The sequence below is a fragment of the Macrosteles quadrilineatus genome, unplaced genomic scaffold, assembly GCF_028750875.1.
Source record: "Macrosteles quadrilineatus isolate MER2022 unplaced genomic scaffold, UCM_ALF_1.0 Scaffold_2__2_contigs__length_208266976, whole genome shotgun sequence".
In the NCBI taxonomy this organism is placed as follows: Eukaryota; Metazoa; Arthropoda; class Insecta; order Hemiptera; family Cicadellidae; genus Macrosteles; species Macrosteles quadrilineatus.
Genome location: NW_026542595.1, coordinates 43,337,499 through 43,356,307, shown reverse-complemented (window position 1 = coordinate 43,356,307; position 18,809 = coordinate 43,337,499). Strand labels below are relative to the sequence as shown.

The following is an 18,809-nucleotide window of genomic DNA, read 5'->3' as shown; positions in this document are numbered from 1 at the left end:
CAACGTATTAATTAAGTTAAAAACCTCCATAAGACGAATTTGTTTGTTACATGGGCTAGGACTGATTAACCTCTATACAACGAATATTCTTAGCACAAAACCTCTACAAGACGAACGTGACCTCTATAAGACGAATTTCTCGTAATCTTAACCTCCATAGTACGTAGTTTTCAAAACAAACAGAAGTTTGTCTCAACATGAAACCCCCATCCATCCCTCCTCATTCCTCAGTCATTGTTTGGAGAAAACCTTGGAGTGAAGAGAAACCTCTATAAGAAGAATAACAGCAGCATTAAACCTCGATAAAACGACCCCCTTTATTAAGAAAACCTCTATAGTACAAATTTTTACCGTACCCCTTGAAATTCGTCTTATAGAGGTTCAACTGTATAACCAATCCATTCAGTAAACTTGGTTAAACTATTTAAAAAATGATATTGGAATTGAGAATTGTTTTTAGGTATTGGTTTCAAGAATCGATAAGTTTTGGTATCGACACATCACCAATTCATCAAATAACAAGCTACATTATATATTATTTTGATTTGAATGTGTTTGGCTACTTTAGTGTGTTTTTTTTGTACAAAAAGTTTTGTACAATCCTATACTAATGCAAAATACTATAAAATTGAAATACTGTTTATTTAAAAAATAAAAATTAAGTAGACTATCCTAAAAAATTAAAATAAGGTATCGGAACCGAGAACCGAGAATCAATTTTGGCTAAGAACCACTACCGACTTTGAAAAAGTGGTACTGACCCATCACTATTTACATTATAACCACTTTGGTGTATGAAAAACTATTTTTGGATTATAATTAACTCTTCAGCAGCTGTTTAAAATTATCCAATATGGTCGCCAGCCTCCAGCTTCCAAGGCCTCTTAAATAAATGGGGAAGACTTTAAACTGGCACAAGAAACACAAAACATTTCACTGTCACTGACAGAATTTTCAACTGAGAAAGATAGCTTTCTACATTTCTATGGTGTCCAAGGTGTTGTTGAAACAGTTGTCACCATTAGACCAGTTGAAAATGCTGTCAGTGACAGTGAAATATTCTAATGTTTGTGTATGTACAGTAGACCCCCTCTTAACCGACCCTAATGGGACCGGACCTAGGTCGGATAATTCAAAAGGTCGGATAAAACGGGCAATCCCTAAAATCATAACATAATGAAGTGCTATTCATTTAGAATTATATAATCATTATTTTGAAGTCATACTTGCATTATTTATAAAATAAACTACTCTTATCTCCTTTTTCATATTGATAGAAATGTCACAAATAAACACAAAACACGGTTAAGTCAAATAGGCCTACTTTCAGTGAATATATTATAATACTAGGCAAGAGTCAATAAAATTCCTATTTTAATAACTTTACTACTGTAGTGTATTAATTAAGGCTTTCCAAATACATCGTAATACAGTACAGAACCTTTTGTCGTCATTAAAGATACAAGCGACAATTTTGTTACAAGACAGGACGTTTATTTATGGCCACTCACTGGAGGTTCGAGGCACAAAAACTATCTTGACCTTGGAGTTGTTAACACCCCTTCCCTGCCCTCCCTACAAGTTGCATTGTTTGTTTACTCCAGCGATAAGATAATCAGTTCTCAAAATCGTAACGCACTTTATGATGTTATAAATTTGCCGCACAGATAACATATCTGATCAGATGTGCTCGAGCTACGAACGATGATGACAAACTGACAATAGGCTATCCTATATTTTTTGTGATCAACACAAAATAACTTATTGTTAGCAGGGTGTCTAGTAGTCGGGAAAATCGGGAAAGTCGGGAATTAGTATTGAATTTCGAAATGGTCTTGAAAAGTCGGGATTTAGTCTTAAATTTGATTTCAAAGTCGGGAATTTTCATGATTTTGCCGCGATCGTCGTCTTGCGTTTACGTAACCGCGAAAGCCAATGATGATGATGTCTACACGGCCTCGAGAAATGTTCACGATTTTGCCGCGATAGTGGACGACGACGATGACGTTTCCAAAACCGCGGGAGATGACGATGATTTTTCCGTGACCGCGGGAGACGACATTGATGTCTACACGGCCGCGGGAAATGTTCATGATTTTGCCGTGATCGCGGACGACGACGATAACGTTTCCGAGACCGCGGGAGATGACGGTGATATCTAAACAGCCGCGGGAAATGTTCATGATTTTGCCGCGATCGCGGACGACGACGATGACGTTTCCGTGACCGCGGGAGACGACGATGACGTTTCCGTGACCGCGGGAGACGACGATGACGTCTTAAATTTGATTTCAAAGTCGGGAATTTTCATGATTTTGCCGCGATCGTCGTCTTGCGTTTACGTAACCGCGAAAGCCAATGATGATGATGTCTACACGGCCTCGAGAAATGTTCACGATTTTGCCGCGATAGTGGACGAAGACGATGACGTTTCCGAAACCGCGGGAGATGACGATGATTTTTCCGTGACCGCGGGAGACGACATTGATATCTGCTCGGCCGCGGGAAATGTTCATGATTTTGTCGCGATCGCGGACGACGACGATGACGTTTCCGTGACCGCGGGAGATGACGGTGATGTCTAAACAGCCGCGGGAAATGTTCATGATTTTTCCGCGATCGCAGACGACGACGATGTCGTTTCCGTGACCACGGGAAACGACGATGACGTTTCCGTGACCGTGGGAGACGACGATGATATCTGCTCGGCCGCGGGAAATGTTCATGATTTTGTCGCGATCGCGGACGACGACGATGACGTTTCCGTGACCGCGGGAGATGACGATGACGTTTCCGTGACCGCGGGGGAAGACGATGATGTCTACACGGCCGCGGGAGATGTTCATGATTTTGCCGTGATCGCGGACGACGACGATAACGTTTCCGAGACCGCGGGAGATGACGGTGATATCTAAACAGCCGCGGGAAATGTTCATGATTTTGCCGCGATCGCGGACGACGACGATGACGTTTCCGTGACCGCGGGAGACGACGATGACGTCTTAAATTTGATTTCAAAGTCGGGAATTTTCATGATTTTGCCGCGATCGTCGTCTTGCGTTTACGTAACCGCGAAAGCCAATGATGATGATGTCTACACGGCCTCGAGAAATGTTCACGATTTTGCCGCGATAGTGGACGAAGACGATGACGTTTCCGAAACCGCGGGAGATGACGATGATTTTTCCGTGACCGCGGGAGACGACATTGATATCTGCTCGGCCGCGGGAAATGTTCATGATTTTGTCGCGATCGCGGACGACGACGATGACGTTTCCGTGACCGCGGGAGATGACGGTGATGTCTAAACAGCCGCGGGAAATGTTCATGATTTTTCCGCGATCGCAGACGACGACGATGTCGTTTCCGTGACCACGGGAAACGACGATGACGTTTCCGTGACCGTGGGAGACGACGATGATATCTGCTCGGCCGCGGGAAATGTTCATGATTTTGTCGCGATCGCGGACGACGACGATGACGTTTCCGTGACCGCGGGAGATGACGATGACGTTTCCGTGACCGCGGGGGAAGACGATGATGTCTACACGGCCGCGGGAGATGTTCATGATTTTGCCGTGATCGCGGACGACGACGATAACGTTTCCGTGACCGCGGGAGATGATGGTGATGTCTAAACAGCGGCCGGAAATGTTCACGATTTTGCCGCGATCGCGGACGATGGCTATGTCGTTTCCGGGACCGCGGGAGACGACGATGATATCTGCTCGGCCGCGGGAAATGCTCATGATTTTGTCGCGATCGCGGGAGTTGACGATGATGTTTCCGTGACCGCGGGAGATGACGATGACGTTTCCGTGACCGCGGGAGATGGCGGTGATGTCGAAACAGCCGCGGGAAATGTTCATGATTTTGCCGCGACGCAGACGATGACGATGACGTTTCTGAGACCGCGGGAGACGACGATGATGTCTAAACGTACGGTATGCAGAAGATTTCATGATCAAAAAAACCAAATTTGCTAGTTAGAATTTTTTATTGCTGCATTATTTCTTTACTTTAAAACACCACATTATTATAATAGGTACTACTTTATGACAAAGACAGGGGTTGGTGTAGTATTATTTAGAGAATTTGGTTAAGCTATAAAAATTGGTATCGGTATCAAGAATCGAGAATCATTTTGGTATCAACACCCACTTATTGTTGAAAAAACTAGTCTTGAAAAATCTGGAATTAGTCTTGAAAAGTCTGGAATTAGTCTTGAATTTGATAATGGAAATAAACTAGACACCCTGTGTTAGTCATATCCTGTGGAGATAAGCGTATGGTTCAGTTCTCATCGCCCAGCGTGGGAGCGGAAATGCCGAGATTCCTAGAAAGCGGCGGTTAAACCGAGCTGCTCTCAAAGCAAGGTCGGTTAAAACAAACTATATTATTTTACGATCAAAGGCGGATAATCCGATTATCGGTTAATACGAGGTCGGTTAAGAGGGGGTCTACTGTAGCTTGAAATTTTGTGTGTAATGCAAGTTCAGTTAACTATTTGCTTTTGACATAAAAAAAAAGTCTTAATGTTGTTTGTTGTGAAAAATAAAGTATTTCCAGTGTTTTCCTAATTGGAGAAGGTGAATAGGTTTGTATTGAACATTTTGAATCATTCATTTGAGATGGTGGAGGAGACTCAGTTGATTGTGTCACATCACCCTTTAAAAATGTTTTAGCCAGAAATAAATCTTGAGGACTTGTTGTTTCATTTTGACAATCTGTCAACCAATTTACACCAATTAACTGGTCAGCTTCCAATAAAAACCCCCAATCTAATAATATAATATAGAAACCAAATATTATACCAGACTCAGTACTTGTTTTTTTATGTCACAGCAGCAGCAGCAGCAGCAGGAGAGCACTTACTACCAGACGGCCCTGCCCCCGACCATGCCTACTGTCAACGGAACACCTCACGTGGAACATGTGACTGAACCCACCCCTGTACAGCCTACTCCTGCCACTCCCTCTTACAATGACATAATTCCCCACCACGTCCCGCAGCAGCCTCCACAGATGCAGCCTCCTCCTCCACAGACAGTGCCTGTGTACGGAGCTGTCACTGTGTCTGAGCCTGAACAGCCTGAGTCAGCAGACATAGAGATAGAGGACAAGCAGCCTCAAGACCAGTACACCACTCCTCCTCCCTTGGACCAGGACAACAACAACCCCCCTCTCACTCAGGACAATGGTATAATCAGTGGCTAGACAATAGTAGGCCTATTAAGTTTTATACAGTATTAAGAAAAGCATACATTTTCTCACTAAAATTTATGTGGGTGTAGTCACTTCCACTGCGTCATCCTGAACAGGGTTCATCTTGCGTTGATGTACGTTTAAACTCATTTACTCACTTGTAAACAGTTACAAATACAGGGTGGCTGAAAAGTAACTTACACCCCCCCTTAACTTTTCAATCATTTGAGATATTTGAAATCGGTTTGCGGCAACCTTCTTAGATATGAGGGGCTACAATAATTATGGTCAATTTTGAAAATTTTGCCCTTAGGGGTAGCGTGGGTAGGGGGTAGCTCAACATTTTCAAATGACAAGTACAGTCGAGTTTGGTATCATTTTACAGGTCTTGACAAAACATAAACATTGACATAAAGAAAACCAAAATCGGCTCACTAATAACAAAATGGCGCCATAAAACGTTTCAAATCCAAATAACCATGAGGGTGGCAAAAACATTAACTTGCACCCTCTTTAACTTTTTAACCATTAGAGATATTTGAAATCGGTTTGCGGCAACTTGTTTGGATATAAAGGGCTACAATAATTATGGTCAGTTTTGAAAATTTTGCGTTTAGGGGTAGCTGGGTTGGGGGGTAGCTCAAAATTTTCAAAAAAGTTCTCAAACTTAAGCAGTGTTCGTTGTCTCAAGAGGCTAATTTCTCTTTCATTAGCCACATGTATTGGACGTAACGCCTTAAAACTTTGCAAAAATTGTGTTGATATAGTGATAAAACAGTTTAAAGTTTCAATTACAACTGTTTATTGAATTTGCTTGTTTATTGAAAGTTTTGTTTCTTAAGTATGCAGGTTTATCGATATTAAGTTATTTGTGTCAAGTCTATGGAAAAATGTTTTGGTACAGGAAATAATGACAGTGTCAATATTTTTAAGCTTGGCCTACTTTATATTTAACTAAATCTGCCCGATAGTTTACAGCCTAGACGACAAATTACGATTTATTAATTTAAACGTTTTATTAACTTTCACTTCAAGAGAGTGAAGGAGACACTCGCTCTATAAGGTGGAGTATTGGAATTTCACGATCCCAATTCCACCCTTTATAACACGTGACTCGAATGCGCTCTTTGTTTCTCGCACATTTCACTGTCAACATAAACATTCCTCCCACACCTCCTTAAACTAATGAAAAAGATCTTGTGAACTCAGAGTTGATATACATTTCCACACATTCTATTTATAAACATGCTTTACTGTTTTAAAATTCATTCAGGTCAGTTGTTTAACTTGTAACATTGGTTTTACGTGTACAGTAGAGTCCCGCAAACTCGGCGTAATGTGGACTGAAAGGGTGCCGTGTTTGTGAAATGCCGGGTTATCGGAAACTAGGCTTAACAATACAGTTTTGAAGCTTTTCAACCACCTTTTTTATTTATATTTATATTACAAGTCAGTATGAAGTCATCAGATATAGTGAAACAAGTCCTTGGTGCCTTAGGAAATAAAAAAATGTATACTGTACATACATATTTAACTAAAAAATCACAAATTTTCTGAGCCAGGTGATGGCCGAGTTATCCAGACTGCCGGGTTATCGAGTGCCGAGTTTGCGGGACTCTACTGTATTACATTGGTGTACTAAAATATATTCGGTATTTTTGATTATACAGGGTGGCTGAAAAGTAACTTGCACCACCCCTTATCTTTTCAACCATTTGAGATATTTGAAATCGGTTTGTGGCAACCTTTTTAGATATGAGGGGCTTCAATAATTATGGTCAATGTTGAAAATTTTGCCCTTAAAGGTAGCGGGGGTAGGGGGTAGCTCAAAATTTTCAAATGACAAGTATAGTCGAGTTTGGTATCATTTTACAGGTCTTGACAAAACATAAACATTGACATAAAGAAACCCAAAATCGGCTTACTAATAACAAAATGGCGCCCAAAAACGTTTCAAATCCAAATAACCATGAGGGTGGCAAAACAATAAACTTGCACCCACTTAAACTTTTCAACCATTTGAGATATTTGAAATCGGTTTGCGGCAACCTTCTTAGATATAAGGGGCTACAATAATTATGGTCAATTTTGAAAATTTTGCCCTTAGGGGTAGCGGGGGTAGGGGGTAGCTCAAAACTTTCAAATAGCAAGTATAGTCGAGTTTGGTATCATTTTACAGGTCTTGATGAAACATAACAAATAGCATAAAATAAAGAGAAATCGGACCATTAATAACAAAATGACAGCTAAAAATGATTGAGACAATGGTTATTTAAAGTAATTTTGAACTGCCATTTTGTTATTAATGGATCGATTTCTATTTCCTTTACGTTAATTGTTATGTTTCGTCAAGATCTACAAAATGATACCAAACTCGACTGTACTTGCTATTGAAAATTTTGAGCTACCCCCACCCCCGCTACCCCTAAGGGCAAAATTTTCAAAACTGACCATAATTATTGTAGCCCCTTATATCTAAGAAGGTTGCCGCAAACCGATTTCAAATATCTCAAATGGTTGAAAAGTTTAAGTGGGTGCAAGTTAATTGTTTTGCCACCCTCATGGTTATTTGGATTTGAAACGTTTTTGGGCGCCATTTTGTTATTAGTAAGCCGATTTTGGTTTTCTTTATGTCAATGTTTATGTTTCGTCAAGACCTGTAAAATAATACCAAACTTGACTATACTTGTCATTTGAAAATTTTGAGCTACCCCCTACCCCCGCTACCTCTAAGGGCAAAATTTTCAAAACTGACCATCATTATTGTAGCCCTTCATATCCAAACAAGTTACTGAAAACCGATTTCAAATATCTCAAATAGTTAAAAAGTTAAAGAGGATGCAAGTTAATTTTTTTGCTACCCTCATGGTTATTGTAAATGTTTTATAATTGCTAGGAATTCACTTTTCCCCATTTTCAAAAAGCACGTGCTGTGTTTGTTGGCATGGATGGCCACAGGTGTTTCTTCTCCGTTTTTACATCTTGGTGGTGGCCATTCATTCTCTCAGGGTGTCTAGAAGTCGGGAAAAACGGGAAAGTCGAGAATTAGTTATCAAAATGGTCTTTAAAAGTCGGTGTCTAGTCATTTTGTTATCAAAGTCGGGAATTTTCATGATTTTTCCGCGATCGCGCTAGATCATCATGTTTTTGTGACAGCGGGAGTCGATGATTATGTCTATATGGCCGAGAAATGTTAGTGAATTTGCCGCGATCACGCCAGACAATGATGACGTTTTCTTTAACCGCGGAAGTCGATGATCTACATGGCTGCGGGGGATAGTCAGAATATTGTCGCTATAGAAGAATACAGAAGATACGCTACAGAAGATAATCAAATTATTTAGAAAATTTGGTAAAAGTACAAAAATTGGTTTTGGGATCAAGAATTGAGAATCGATACATTTTGGTATCAACACACCATTGATTTTAGTTAGGAGGTTCACAGGCCCTGTGGATGGGGAACACCAGGGTGGAGAGGGGTAGTATGGGTTACAAAGATGACGTATCGGACTTGACGTAGCTTTTCATTGCTGTCATATGTTTTGTTAAAAAGGTTTCATTAAAACCTTTCTGTTGGAAATTAATAACGTTTTACATAAATTAAGTTTCGGAGTTGGCCTACCACCAAAAAAATAAGAACATTGCAGGTGACATTTTAGTATTTCTCAACACTTTCTGAGGTCGTAAGTGACACCATTGTGTAAGGTGTTAATTCCTTGGGGGTAAAAATACACCTTATATGCCTCGGATCTGCTACAGTCAGGTGTGTCCAGGGTTAAAGTTAAATTATTAATTGGCTGGGCTCAGACCATAGGATTTGATCATTTATTCATTAAATCATTGGTCATCATCATTGCCCAAATTAAAGCCAATTAATCCCCGGTCGTGTTTTTATTATCATTTATGTTGAGTTAAAAAGGATAATCAAGTGTCACAAAAGGAAAGAACCGTAGGTTAGCCGTGAACCAACACTACCTCTAGTGCGTTACCTACGCTCACCAAAATAAAATTACTTCCAAAAAGGTCACTTCACCTTTTAATAAAAACCAATAAAATCAAAAATAAGAATACTAATGAAAATTATTGTCACGACTAACAACTACGTCCTAGGTTCCCTAAGTTGTTTCACCCGGGTGTGACGTGGGGAATATCTCAGGTTTAAATCAATTTTAAGTGAATTAATCTAAATAGATGGGTATTAATTAATAGACCACACGACGGGACGGATCACGACAAGGCTGTTCCGCCTGTCACCTAATAAGAATTTAAATTGGTAACAAGTTAAGTAATATAAGCAGAGCTTTTTCGCCCGCCACCTAGTAGTTCAATTTAACAAAATAAAATACGTTCTGTAACAACTATAATTTATGGTTATGAGTGACAAGTGCAGAGCTAAGCTACTATCGATGGACGTGAGCTATTTCGCCCGTCCCCTAACCACCAAATTTTAATAACAAAAGTAATAGAATACGTTCTTTAACATATGGTTGTTAATGGCAAGTGTAGAGCTAAGCTACTATCGATGGACGTGAGCTGTTTCGCCCGTCCCCTAACAATTCAATTTAATAAAATACGGTAGTAGGCATCTATTAGTCTACACCAAGAATTAATCAATCTAATTCTCAAGAAGACAACTAACAATACCCGTAACTAGTCTTGTTAAGAGTATAACCTATCTAGCTATTTAGTTCGAAACTACCTTGGCCTATAAATTCCACCAAAAAGGAATATAACAGCAAAAAATAATAATAGTGAATTTAATTATATTTAATACCCAGAGTACTTACAGTTGGTGATCGTCCAGAATAGGGACGACGTCCACGTTTATTTTACCCAATGGGTTTGGTAAATTAGAGCAGGTTAACAGGGAGTAGCCAAGAGAGGGAAGTGACCAGCTACACGCCGGCCAATCGAGTGCCGGTTGATCCTAGGTCCTGGAGAACTCTCGCCCTACCCCTACCACTACGTCCTTAAGACGCTACTATTGCGGCGGGTGAACACTGCCGGTAAAATTTCCCGCTCTGATTTAAAATTGAATCGAGGTCTAATTTGGGACCTTACAATTGACTATACTATAGAATAGACTTATATATATATAAAAAAAAAAAAAATCTGTTGAGATTGTCACCAACTAATGACAATATTCTATGTTAAGTGATAAATCAATCAGCTGTTTGCACTAGTAAACTCTGGTGAGATGGTCCTGAACTTCATCTATTTTCTTGTCTTCAAACTCTCATATCACATGGAACGTCTATTCTGTGTGTAGTCAATGGTGACACAGTGAACTAGTGCAGTGAAGTGCAATAGCAAGTGACAGATCAACAACAACAAAGTCACGTGTGCGTCTATCAGCCAATGAGCAGCTCCTCGTAAGCTTTGCAGGGAATGAAGCGACCTCCTCTCCACCGGCATGAAATAGACCTGTCCATTCGTATAGTAGAGCATGAGCTGCATAGCCGGCAGCTCAGCTCGTAGTGTTTGTGCGTACTGTCGCACTCAGATTGCAGGCGCTTCAGTCACGCCGACATACCTTGTCATGGCGTAACTTGTTAAAACCTACTAATTAATAGACCATAGTCTTCTGAGCATAAACTTGTGTTATCATCGTTTTTTTTTTGTTCCCTATTTCATAGGGGGTTCATGTGCTCCAACGGACGAGTCACTGCCCCAACCTTAATCTAAGATAGTCCTGTCCAAGCATCTAGCTAAATGCATAATAGGCCTATTGTGTATAGGTGTGTGTGTGTATAAATTTATGCTTTGTACTTGATATGTGGCAACACTTCATTTGGCAATAGCCATGACAGCAGCCATTCTGTAAACTTGTATTACTTTCTCTACACTTGAAAGTATAAAATGTCCTGCCACTAAAGTTTTTAAATAGCTGCCAAGAATGGTTCTATTAGGTGTTTTTTCTTATTGTTAGTCCTAATTGACAATATCTCGAACACAATAATTAATTTATAATTTCTATTTGTTTAGTATCATCAAACGAGCCCAAGACCTATGCCTCAACTCTGGTCAAGTCTGGAGGTGGTGTGGCTAACTTCAACACCAGTCCCAGCGCACCATCCAAGTCTCCTCCCTCACCGGTACATACATGAATCTAGTTAACAATACATCAGTGTTGTAACAATTAGTTGGTTTGTGTTTTTTATTAGTTTCAAATACCTATCATCAGACAACTGTATAATAAAACATATATGGTCATCAAACACAGTGAGTTTTACTCAGTATTATTATAAAAAATTGTAATTTCTATAGATATTGTAGCTTATCAATCATATTCTGTAGATTGAATCACTACTTCCATGTTATATTTTCTCGCTAACGATGGCTTCTTTAGACTAAATAGTTATTTTTAATACAGTATAAAACTAGATTCTGTTTTAATACAAGATCTATTTATATGTATATTTTCTATTTTTAAAATTGCCTGATGAATAATCAAAATAAAATCAAGTAAATAAGTGATTTGTTGTTAAAGCCACCTCCAATGACAAGATTGGAAAGCCGCAACAACGAGATCAACATGGGTGGGCCTCGTGGAGGTGTTGGAATGCGTCCGTTGAGAGGAAGTGGACCAGTAGGGCGGGGGGGAATGGGCCGAGGTATGGAGAACAGACCCCCTCGTCAGAGTCTGTCTGAGGATAGTCGAGAGTATGGTGAGTACAGATCAGTCATTGTCCCATTTAATCAGAATTTTAGAATCTTTGACAGTAGTTGTCCTATAAACTCTCTGCCGAGTCCACAGTTGGATAACAATGTGCTTAAACCTGTGCTCTTAATTTTAAACTCATTACATTACAGTTTTCTGTAGAATCATTTGATTCTCAGACATGTTACAACAGTCTGTGTTGTGACTTCTAACTTTAAACTCAGATGAACACCCTTTGCAGAACTAAAAAAATTGCAAAACAACATTTAAATGTTGTGAATTTTACTATACAGTAGAACCGCTCGTATCCGGCCACCACGGGACCAAGCCCCTAGCTGGATAACGATTTGGCTGGATAACCAAACTACTTTGAAAATGACAATTCAAACCTGATAATAATATGTAGGCTAATCAATATAGATGCAGTCCAAAGTATTATTCAAGTCTGTCTGTGAAAATGCATGTTTGTAAAAAGACAAAAAAAAGGAAATTTATTTGTAGGTTAAGGTTGTTAAGTAATGAACATAAAAATATTATGATTTCAGATTCCAGTTACCTAACAAAAATTTTTTACAAATAATAAAGGTAAATAACTGATAGTCAGGGTTTTCGCCTGTATAATCCACATATTCAGACTAAAATAGTCATTACCATCGTCGTCGTAGTTTTCATCATCATCGCTAAGGTTATTGTCACTTAGATCACTATATTCCAGATCTAATAACCTGTCCACTTTGTTTGACCTCAAATCATCACTCATTTCACACGTTATGTAACACCAAACTACATAAAACTATTGGAAACACAATAAAAAAAATGTTCTGAAAAAGTAAAAACTTATTTAAACACCCTTAGTAAACAAAGCAACACCAACATACGTTTTATTACTAAGCAGCAAATGGATGGATCAGCTGACGATTTCATTGTTATTGTTTCCAAGTGAAAATAACCCACTAAGACTAATTCATTTTCTTCTCAAAAGTGGTTAGTTTTGATAAAGTTAGTATTTTTTTTGTAAATATAACATGTTTATATACGTTATAAAAAAATAATAGTTTGTTTGAACTTCTGATATATCGGAAGATCGTCTTTGTAGCAAAAAATACCACATTTACACAATCGCCTGACGTGATAAGAATTTTGCAGCGTAGAAGACTTAGATGATGACTTCACAACTATCGGAGAGTATCAGAATTTGTTGTGTGATCAGTAGAGATGTGCGAGTACAGGTTTTTCAGGTCGAGTCGAGTTCGAGTCGAGTAATTGGCAAAAGATCCGATTCTCGAGTTCGAGTCGAGTTTAAACCAAAAAGATCTATGGATGTGTTATTTTAAGTAACACCTTAGGCCCAGATCATGAAACTTGTAAAATCCTTCTTACAAGTTGAAGTACTATTACAAGGAAATGAATTATCAATATTTATTTGTGCAGTACTATATCAATATAACACATAAAATCATTTAAAATCAACAATAATAGAGCTCATAAATGAACATTTTTTACTTCTGTGAAAAACAGGTAAGTAAGTGAGTTTTTTATCCATCCAAAAAATAGTTAGATTAATCATTAATCCCTACTGATAAGTAATATTGCATAATACTTGGATAACAATACTTAATACTTGCATCTATTAGCTATTAAGTTTAATAAAGAGATTTATTCTACAACTTGAAATTTTATTTCATACCTTTTCACCTTTAGTCTTATAAGTTTATTACCATTCTTAGTTGGTGTGGTTTTTGTAGCAGTAGGCCTACAAAATTTCCTTATTCAGAAAAAGTGACAGATGATGTGACAGTAGGTAAAGGAAAAAGAACATTTTAAATGAATTAAAACTATATATTTTTTATCTTGTCTTAAAATAGTAGTAAACAAAAATTCTGTTAAATACTAAAAATGTGTGTTGAAAAATACAAGTAGCTTAAAATAATAGGCTTAATAATAGGATAGTAGTTATAGTAATCAAATGTAACTTAGGCCTAATTCAACACACAAAGTTTCAACACACAGGTTTCACAATTTAATTACACATTGTGATGTAATTCACTATAATCTATTGTATTTAATGCAGATATACATAATTATTAATGTAAGTTTCCAAGAAAACAAGAAGAAAACAAACTATGAAACTATGTAACCTTTATTCAGGCCTAATTCACTTAAATCCTTAAATGCTTAAATCCATTGCATTTAATCCAGGTAAACCAACCATTTTAAGTAAGCTAACTTAACATTTTCATGAAGGAAAACAAGCTCTTCTACATGGTCAGTCAGAAGATTATATCTTGTCAGTTGATAGTCAACATTTTGTTGAAATGTATGTCAAAAATAAAGTAGCCTACCCAAGACAACCTTAAAATAAATACAAATCGCCTATCTTATTGTTTAACAAAACAATTGTAGATCAAATAAGTAGGTAGGTACTCAATAATGTACTAGGCCCATAAAATAGTAGTTAGGCTACAGAAATCAAATGTAACCTAGACTTACACGTTACACGATTATCTACTATTCACTATAATCCATTGTATTCAATCCAGATTAACCCCTTCATTTAATGTAAGTTTTCATGAAGAAAAACAAGCTCTTCTACATGGTCAGTCAGAAGATTATGTCTTCTTTTTGTTACTACATTACCCGCTGCAGAAAATAGTCTTTCACTTGCAACAGATGTAACAGGAATTGGCAGGTAATGCATAGCTAGTGGTACTAATAGTTGATATTCAGCACTGTTTTTTTTCCACCACTCACATGGATTATCCTTGCGATGAATGCAAGGTGTTGACAGATATGAATTAACAACCATATCAATTTTATCTCTGGTTGTAGCTGATTGGGTACTTATTAATTTATCTATGTCTTGAAATAGCAGATTTACAGGTTCCATTTGTTGATCTTCTGGCTCTCGGAGTGGATTGTCTGAATTTTCTGGATTTGTCTCCAAATCCAAATGAGCGTTTACTTCCTCAAGTAACCACATTCTTGCAAGTAGCTTCTCATGAGGCTCTAGAAGAGCACTCTTAAATCGAGGGTCGATGACCATGGACAACACCGTTAATTTCTCACTTTTGAAAGCGGGAAACCTTGTTAGCAGGGATTTTTGCAACGATCGAGCAAGCATTACAGACCCCCGCTCTTTTTCTTGAATTACTTTTGTTAAATATTTATCTATCCCGTACAAAATGGGGAATTTACTTGACATTGTTGGAAAAATGTCCTCTGAAATGACATTTGTAGCATGGTGAATTGGTTGAAGAACCTTGCAATAGCTCTCAGCAATTGCCCACTCGTCTGATGTAAGGTTTGCAACTCTTGAGTTAGCTGCAGCTAACTCAGCAGATATTGGCCCCCTCTGCTCTATGAGCCTGAAACATAGGAATAAATAATTACCGTATTATAAAAACAAAAATATAGATCTCATGTAGGCTATCTTTTTGTAACTAGGCCTAAACTAAAAGGTCACTGCATGTTTCACAGTTCATTGAGCATGTTTTTTTTTTTTAATATTATTAGATACTTTTGTTTTAATATGAATAAGTTTAAAACTGACGTTCAAAATCAAATTTTGATTTTTAAATGAAAATAGTTTAATATAGATCTGTTACTGAAAATGATAATATCCCTCAGATCCAATAGATAAAAATGTAATTAATTAATCACAGATAAAAACCAAAGCTATTAATTTAAATGAAAATTATATTAAAACATTCACTACATGATTGTTTTCAGTTAGGGGGATACACTCACTCATACTACAAAAAGAACAATTTTAAATGTTAGGCCTACCTTTCCAACATGATAAATTCATTATTCCATCTAGTATCCACATCTTGGTATAATGTATGACAAGGTACTTTCATTGTCTTCTGGAATTCCTCCAAACTTCTCATGGCTTTGGGACTATGTTTATAATGTCCAACAATGGATCGACATTTAGTTAGGAGGCTTTGCATTCCACGGATTTCTTGTTTTATATCTTTTATGCACAACTGAAGTGTGTGGGAAAAGCAAGGAATGTTGTTTACTGAACCTGGAAAATGTAAACACACCGGTACCCTAATTAATATCTGACATTAAAAGTTAATTTTCAAAGTTGACCTAAAATAAGTTTGTATTAGCCTAAAATAACATCCTGTTTGCATATCTGAACTCAGAACCCAATAGGCTTATCAATATAAATGCCTATCATTCCTCTTTAGGCATGTGTATTATTAAACACTTGACTCCCTACTTTAATGTAAAAGAACTAGCCTAAAAATATTTAAGGCCTAGCCTAGTTTAATATTTTCTGCCATTAACGATTTATTTCAGGTAGCCTAGGCCCTATATTTCTAAATATTTTGTATCACCTTCCTTACGTCACATAAATGTAAGTTCTTTTTTATTTAATTATATTTTAAATTTTTCAACAATACTAGTCTACGACTTACCTTGGCCAAAGGCTGAAGTTATATTTCTCGCGTTGTCTGTTGTAATATAGGTAGGGTATAATTCACAGTTCAGTTCCCATTCGGACAGAGTATCTGTGATTTTGGTTTTAATTTGATCACCAGTGTGTTCTTCTGGGAAGTGGAACGTACCTAAAGAATACCTCTTGATGTCAAATTCTTTTGTCATTAAGTGAAGAGTTAATGATATGTAACTATCTGAAGCTCCTGATGTCCAGAGATCAGACGTGAATGATAATGATTTAATATGAGGGAGTGAAGCACTTATTTCTGACATTAGTCTTGCCTTTGTTTCATTAAAAAGGTTTGGGATAATATTTCTAGAAAATGTTACCCTTGATGGGATTTCATATAAGGGTACCACTTCTTTCATTAAATCCCTAAAACCTTGTTCCTCAACCAAGGAGTAGGGATGGCAAGATTTTGCCATCCATGATGCTATTTTCTTAGTTATAGTTTTGGATTTAGGGTGGTCCTTCCCCCATTTATTTCCCATAGTCATATCTGTTAGAGTTTGTTGTTTTAGTTGGCTTTTGTTTACTTTTCCCGTTTTTGAGGCCAACCTTTTCTCTTCTTGCTCTTTCTGGGCTTTCTTAAATTCGCCTAATACAACTGGGTGCATGTTTAGATGCCTTCCTAAGTTCGTTGTAGAGCCAGTTGGTGTCTTGACAACTTTCTTGCATTTGTTACAAGAAGCTTTGGTCGAGTCGAGTTTAGAAAAGTATTTCCAAACGACAGATTTACTTACATTTTGGTTAAGATTTAAACTGGAAGCACCAGAAGGCCCTGGTTGTGGATCGTCTGGATCATCCTCCATTTCAGTAAAGATTTACAAAATTCCACTGTTTTAACTTAAATTACCTGTAATCTGCCGTCTAACACCGTATTTTTTATCTATGCTAACAACTACAATCACTACTTAAGCACTACATATTTATTTAACCAGACATAAGTTAAGTTATGACTACTTTGAACTTTCGTGATTTGATTTGAACGGACGACGGAAGAACACTACATTAGTGAGTACCTACATTATTCACCGGCAGACAACTAACACACCAAAGCAACATTTCAACCATGGAGTAAACAAAATATTCCATAATGATAATATCATTGACTATTGGGTTATTAGTCAAAGATTATAGATGACTGTAAAAGTAAAAACAGTTAATTTAAAGCAATAACAAATTATAAAATACTATACTACATAGCATAAGATATTATCTTGAGAGACAAAATTGTTATGTCACTATATAATTGTAATTATTATACTTCAGAAGTTTTTACACATAACACATATTGATTGACTATGGGAGAGGAAAGGGATAAGTAATAAAACAATTAATTGTTTTTGTTATTTCCAAACATTGTATTATTCATTGGTGAATTGGAACTGGATTTCATCTTCAGATGTTGGTAGTACCGATCATGGTGTTCTGCCAGCTGTGTCGTCATTGCATCATTCATTTCATTTTATTTCTTTCTTTAGTATTAGTATGCCAGCCAAGCCAGTCCCGCCCCGGAAGTCGGCTATAAATGGCTGTGTTGAGTTGACCTGTTCTGTCGGGACAGCTTTAAAATAGGTTAGGACAACTATCTCTTGCTTATTTCTACAGTAATACAACTTAACCAGCATTTTATGTCAATACAATTCACAGTTTAACATACATTGATTATTTTGCAATTTTGAATCAAACTCGACTCGAAACTGTCGAGTTCAAAGATCGACTCGAGTTTCAAGGCCATACTCGACTCGAACTCGAAATCTCGAGTACTCGCACATCTCTAGTGATCAGGGAAGACAATAATAATGTCCACATGTCTGTGAGAGATATTCAATATTTTATTTACCGTGACTGTGGAAAACATTAATAACGATTTTATGACCACGGGAAACCTTTATAACATTTTAAATACCTCCGCTGCAGCAAACCTGCAGTCTGAGAGAATTTTAATTTGCCTGATTGGTACACTAAAATGTCTCCTTAAAATATCACATTTATTCCTTATTTAAACAGAATTAGTTTAACAAGTACTTAGGTTTGCTGCAACAAGGAGGGTAAAAGTGTTTTTTTCCAGATTTGATCAAAATATGTTCATAAACACGCAAACTACAACAGTTCACTTATCCTCCATAAGAATAACATTTATTTGGGATCATCTCATAACTCCAAGGTTTCACAACTCCAAGTGATCATAACTCCAAAGTTTCATAAGTCCAAGAGATCATAACTCCAAATTATATTTAATCCAAAGTTTCACAACTACAAGTACCCGAAAAAGGATAATTTCATTACTCCAAGAAAAATATAAGCGCAAGTGATCATAACTCCAAAGTTTCATAAGTCCAAGTGATCATAACTCCAAAGTTTCATAAGTCCAAGTAAAAATTAAACCAGAGTCTCATAACTCCAAAAGTTGAGTGGAGTCTCATATCTCCAAGTGGAATGTGTAGTACAGTCAGCGCCACAAGTTCCTGCGCTGTCCGCTCCGCT

At 37.5% G+C, this 18,809-nt stretch overlaps 1 protein-coding gene across 4 annotated transcripts in view; it reads left to right on the top strand.

The window, feature by feature from the left end:
• Nucleotides 1-18,809, top strand: part of LOC128986632 (ras GTPase-activating protein-binding protein 1-like) — a 60,023-nt gene that overhangs the window by 21,284 nt on the left and 19,930 nt on the right. The window contains exons 6-8 of one of the 4 annotated variants that reach the window (XM_054407097.1): nucleotides 4,852-5,200; nucleotides 11,191-11,300; nucleotides 11,696-11,873. In XM_054407097.1, coding sequence (XP_054263072.1) covers nucleotides 4,852-5,200; nucleotides 11,191-11,300; nucleotides 11,696-11,873 — 637 coding nt within the window. Of the gene's footprint in view, nucleotides 1-4,842; nucleotides 5,201-11,190; nucleotides 11,301-11,695; nucleotides 11,874-18,809 lie in introns of all 4 variants that reach the window. The other 3 variants (XM_054407096.1, XM_054407094.1, XM_054407093.1) reach the window with 3 other exon arrangements.